The sequence below is a fragment of the Pteropus vampyrus genome, unplaced genomic scaffold (genome assembly GCF_000151845.1).
Source record: "Pteropus vampyrus isolate Shadow unplaced genomic scaffold, Pvam_2.0 Scaffold452, whole genome shotgun sequence".
NCBI classification, from domain to species: domain Eukaryota; kingdom Metazoa; phylum Chordata; class Mammalia; order Chiroptera; family Pteropodidae; genus Pteropus; species Pteropus vampyrus.
Window position 1 is genome coordinate 941,253 of NW_011889233.1, and position 5,717 is coordinate 946,969.

The 5,717-nt window shown below is 48.7% G+C and overlaps 1 protein-coding gene across 1 annotated transcript; it reads left to right on the forward strand.

The window, feature by feature from the left end:
- Positions 1-4,815: 4,815 nt before the first annotated feature.
- SDHAF1 (succinate dehydrogenase complex assembly factor 1) lies at positions 4,816-5,711 on the forward strand. Its single transcript, XM_011381822.2, has one exon. It carries the CDS (start codon positions 5,030-5,032, stop codon positions 5,384-5,386), a length of 357 nt encoding a protein of 118 aa, XP_011380124.1. The 5' UTR covers positions 4,816-5,029; the 3' UTR covers positions 5,387-5,711.
- Positions 5,712-5,717: the final 6 nt, after the last annotated feature.

The window sequence follows — 5,717 nt, forward strand, 5'->3', positions numbered from 1 at the left end:
CTGGTGGGTACAGCGTCTCCCAAATCCCATTTTAAGACATTCCCATAACCGCAACATATCAGTCAGCATTTTCCATTGTAACTGAAAGAAAATGACGCCAATGATCTTAAATACAACAGAGAAGCATATCTACTTCTATTTGTGTAAACAAATAGGCCTTCAGGCACAACTGGATTCAAGGCCTCAAATGATATCACTAGGACTCAGGTTTCTGTCTTTCATCCCTGCCTTTTTCTTTTCCTGTGTTAGCTTCTATATTAAATAGGGTCTAGGTCCAAATGCTACAACAGAGACTCAAAATTACAGTGGCTTAAACTTGATAGAAGCTTATTTCCCTCTCACGAACAATCCGAGTTTAACCAGTTTGATTCCTCCACATCAGGGACACGGGCTCCTTCTATCATGTGGTGCTCCCCTATGGTATTGCCCTCATCTGCCCCCACACTCTACATTCAAGCAAGTTGGAAAAAAAAAAAAAAAGAGGGGACAAGGTGGACAGGACTCCTCCCTTTCAGGGCACAACCCAGGAGTGGTACATATCACTTCTGTTCACTTCTCATTGGCTGGAAGTTCATGGAAAGACTCCATCTGGCTGGCTATAAAGGAGACTGTAAGATGTATCTTTAGCTGGATGGCCATGTGCAGCTAAAAATTCTAACTCTAGGGAAGAAACAGAGAATGGACATTTGAAGACAACCATAGCCTCATTCTCAAACCACTTATATTTGTGGGGCAGTGGTAGTCTCCTACTGCTCCAGGTTTATAGTGAACAGTTTAGTGGGAAGACAGAACTTCTCCCTCAGTAGTTCCAGTAGAAGTCTAGGGATGGCTCTGATTGTCTCAGTGTAGGTCATCTTCTCATCCCTAAACTGATCACAGAGACTAGGGAATGTGGTACTCTGATTTGTCTCTGATTGGTCAGGCCTGGCCAATCACCTAGGAAAACCCATAGACTGAAAGTAGGGCTAGTTCCCCAAGAAACTGGGAGGCTGTTACCAGAAAACCATTAGTGGATCCTGGGCAGGCAAAGTGTTTTCTTCAAGGTTTTGCAGCTCCTTGAGTCCACTGGGAAGTAAAGAAAGACCCTCGATGGTTGACATAGTAGTTTTGGAGATTAAGGGCTGCTGGATAAGAAAAAACATGGATGTTTAAACCCTAGGGCAATCTGGGAATGAAGAGATACCCACACCAGGAGGAACAAAGCATAACAGCAGATACATCTGCCATGGCGTATCTACTCCACACCAATGCTGACAATGCTGGCCACACATCAGAACCTTCAGAGAGCTCTTAGGGCTTTTCACATACCAGTGAAAAGCAGAGGGATTGTCCTAAATTAAGAGAGCCTAAAAAGCCACAGCAGTCAAATGCGGTGCACCAAAGCTTGAATTGGATCCTGATTTGAAACAGATAGATATTTGGAGGACAATTGGAGAAACTTATCAAACTTTTTTTATTTTTGCCCACCTAGTAGAGAAAAATATCTCAAGGATTTTTAATTTGTTTTTGTCTTATTAGGTAGTCGAGCATCTTTTCAAATGCCTAAGAAACATTCTTATTTCCTTTTCTATTAACTTTCTGAATAGCTTTTGTCCATTTTTTAAAATCGGGTTGTTGGACTCTTTCATTTCTAGGAATTCTTTATATATTATGGAAATTAGTCCTTTGTGATATGTGTTATACATATGCTTTGTTGTTTTTGTTTGTTCAGAATGTTTTTTTGGATCTGATTTTGAGTCTGTCTCTGCAGGTTGGGGAAGCACTGGTCCTGCCAGGATGCCAGGATGAGTGGCTAAGGCCTCCAGTGCTGGCCCGTTTCCTGCACACAGGGCACAGGCTGCATCCTAAATGGGGGTGTACAGTGATGTGAGGCTACCCTGTGTCACTTAGTGCCTATCGGCCTCTTCACCACCTTTGATGGCTTCAGTAGGCTTGCACAAATGCCTGTTATGCCCTATGCCTATGAGCTAGCCACATTGGTGGGTTCCAGGCCCCAAGAGCTTGACTTCCCACCCTATCCTGGCTGTACTGCGCCCCAACCATGGGTGATCCTTGGCTTCAGGGATGGCTGTGCAGCTGTGGGAGCCAATCAGAAACTATGAGTAAGGGACTTCCTCAATTCCAGCCAAAACCCTTGTGTAACCCGACACTGATCCCTAGGGCCTAGTGATCCCTCACTGACATTCCATAGCCTTTTAGCATAGAACTGTTCTCCCATGATCCTCTGACCTCACATTGATCTCCATTGGCTCAATGTCCTTGCCCTGATCTCCCATAACCATCTAGGTCCCACACAAACTTCACCCTGGACTTCTCAGGACCCACTGACCTTACCTTTTCCCAAGACCTGATGAACTCCTAGGAACTACTGAGTGATCAAAACCGTAATAGAGGACGCATGGGCCAGAGCGATCAGGGCCGGGATGAGGGAAGCACAGGCAGGCTGTGGGAGCCCAGAGGAGGTTCCCCTAGTTCAGTGAAGGCTTTTTGAAGAGGGTGACAAATGAGCTGACCTGGGAAAGAGAACAGGGAGGAGCATTGCAGAAGGCGGCCAGTAAAAGAGAAGGACTATATTTGGGGACTGTGGCAAAAATCAATAAGTATAAAATAGCCCACTAAATGTCCATGGACTTAGGGCCAAGGAGGCTGTTGGTGACTTAAATCATAAGATCCAGGAAGCAGGGGAGCAGCACCTGGATTGCAAGGTTGAGGAGTGAGACTTAAGAAGAGACAGCCGGCATAGACATCACCCTTGACAAGCTGTCCATGCAGAAAGAGGAGAATAGAGATCAGCCAGGAAAAGGTGAGGGTACCTTAGAACTGATTTCCTATTATTATGATTTTGAGATGGGAGAAACTCGGCGATGTTTAAGCCAGACAAGGGGAGGTTGGAAATCCAGCAGAGATTGATACCACAGAGTGGAGAATACCTGGTTCCCCAAGGAACATGGAAGCCAGAGAACAGCAGGAGAATTGAAATCTGGGCGGACAAAATGGATGATATTTATAAGTAAGAGAAAACAAACCTGAAATCTCATGCTGACAGAATCTAGCTGTGAGTTTGAGGCTAATTGTGGGAGTGGATGAGCCAGCAAGAGAATAGCTGGAGTATCTGCCACAACGTGGCAGGTAAGCTTAGCCAGAGTTTTTGAGGTCAAGAGACCCTTGGCTGTGTCTTTTAAACACCTCGTGTAATCTTGGACAAGTGACTCGACCTCTCTCTCTGTGCCTCAGTTTGCTCATCCCCCAAAAATGGTAATAAGAATAGCACCCACCATAAAGGGGAGCTGTGAGGATACACATAAAGTGCTTGGCATATACCTAAGTGCTCAGTAAGTCTAAGCTATGATTGCTCTTGCTGCCACTTTTATATTATTATTAGAGAACCAGTATATATTAGCAGAGTAGTTAAGAACACAGGTTATGAAATCGGACCCCCTGGGCTCAAAATCCGGTTCTGCTGCTTACCAGCCATGTGAACCTGGGCAAGCTATGTTATTTCTCTGGGCCTGTTTCATTATAAGAAAGAGGCAAGAGGCATGTAGTATATAGTATATACTACTGCAGACCTATCTTGTCAGAATAAATCCTTGTGAGGATTTACTATAATTTAAAATAAATGCTTAATAAACTTTTAAATATTCACTATTTTTTAAAGAAATGTACTACATAAATTAGGTGACAATATACTAAAATATCAGTTGTGTCATAATATATTTCATATTACTAGACTGTCATACATTATCTTATAAAAGAAATGATAAAATACGAAGGCACTTGGAATAGTTCCAGCCACAGAGCAGCTATCAGTAAACAGTTATTAGATTATGAAGACACAAGTGAAAGAAATGTGACAGGTTCGAGACGCTTTTTTCTTTTTCTCTAAAGCTCCCTATTAGGAAAAATGTTTATTATGGAAAATTTCAAGCAGCACAAAAGAATAGCGTTATTAAACTCCATTACAGTTACAAATATTTTGCCATTCTTGCTTTCACCTTTTCCTCCCACTTTTTGTTTTGATCGTGCTGAAGGATTTTAAAACAAATCCCACACCTTATTCCTCTAGCGAAGACCTGGATATGTATTTTTGATACAGGCACCCGGCAGAATGCAGTGGTTTGTGAGGATCCGCTCGACTGCGATTCCAGCCCCAATCCCCGCCCCTAACGCGCCTCCTCTCTCCGCAGGGGACTCCAAGCGCCGCACGCATCCGGTGGTTGGTTGCACGGTGTGCGGAGGGATCCAGGATTACCACTCGAGGTTCCCCACGCCTCTGAGTGTTGGTGGAGTAAGAGGGCCTTCCACGCGCTACGAGGACGCCTCCTGGCAGCCTGCGGGGGATGCGAAGGAGTTACGTCCGACGACCAAATACTCCTAGGAGGTGCTGGACTTGGGGCTTCAACAGCTGGTAAGGACCCTCCCTCTTCTCCCCCGGGACCCGCCGGACTCACGTCGACAGATGGCGCAGCCACGCCAACCCCCTGCGCCACAGAAGCAGAAGCCTCTTTCTGCTTCTCTTCCCACAGAACAGCTTGTCCTGCCCGCCGTGACCCAACATTTCACCGCGTGACCCCATCCCTCTGCATGTCCCCAGGGCTGGAATCTCCGATGCACACCCGCACTGAGGGTTCGAAAGCACGGAGCTTCGGCGAGCAAGAGCCCAACATCTAGCTGCCTCCTCTCTCAGGACCCAAGAGTTAAGTCAGAACCCCCTGTCCCCATCCGACCCCAAACCTAAGAGTCCGAGCGCCTAGCCTCCTCTCCCACCTCCCCCTCGGGGTTCCCAAAACTGCTGTCCCCTCAAGGACATAGATTCCCTTTGGGGCTGGCGGGAGAGCCAGCAGCTCCACCCCTTACTCTCAACGTTGTGACGTAACCGCAGCGACAGCCAATGGGGTGCTGCTGTTCCGGATAACAGGAGGCGGGAGTGCGAAGGTTTTGGATCGCGGAGCGGAAGTACTAGTTGCCTTGCACTCTGTTTTCTCTCAACGCTGCTGCTCCAGTGTTCTGGGCCATTCCCAGCTCTACCATGAGTCGACACAGCCGGCTGCAGAGGCAAGTTCTGAGCCTGTACCGCGAGCTGCTGCGCGCCGGGCGCGGAAAGCCGGGCGCCGAGGCGCGGGTGCGGGCCGAGTTCCGGCAGCACGCCTGCCTGCCGCGCTCTGACGTACTGCGCATCGAGTACCTGTACCGCCGCGGGCGGCGCCAGCTCCAACTACTGCGCTCGGGTCACGCCACGGCCATGGGCGCCTTCGTGCGGCGGCAGGGCCCGATCCAAGAACCTATCGGCACAGAGACCCCGAAGACACCGCCTAAGGATGGTGACGGTCTGAAGAGCCCGCTCGACGGCATGGGGTCACCGGAGACCCCGCCCGATGGACGGTGACAGAAGAGCCCACCCAATAACACGGGAACCGAGGGACCGGTCCGACTGCGTGGAGGGCACCAGGGAACCTGCCCGAAGGAAGGTGAGAGGTCTTGAGAGACTTGCTCGACGGATTGGGGGAATCGGAGAGCCCTCCTGGCGACATGGGGTCCAAAGACCACCATGATGTATAGCGAGAGATGCCCGACCTTGCCCGACCCATGATAACTTGTCGCCCTACCCCATGAGGGCTTGAGGCGGCCTGGGTCGCCAGCTGGCAGGACTGTGTCAAGCTGAGTGTTACTTAGTCGAAGGCATGGAGAGCCAGGACGCCCCCGCCTTGGGCAGAAGG

Bases quoted from the DNA above. Each gene is read 5' to 3' on its own strand.
- SDHAF1 (XM_011381822.2), top strand. From the start codon at position 5,030: ATGAGTCGACACAGCCGGCTGCAGAGGCAAGTTCTGAGCCTGTACCGC.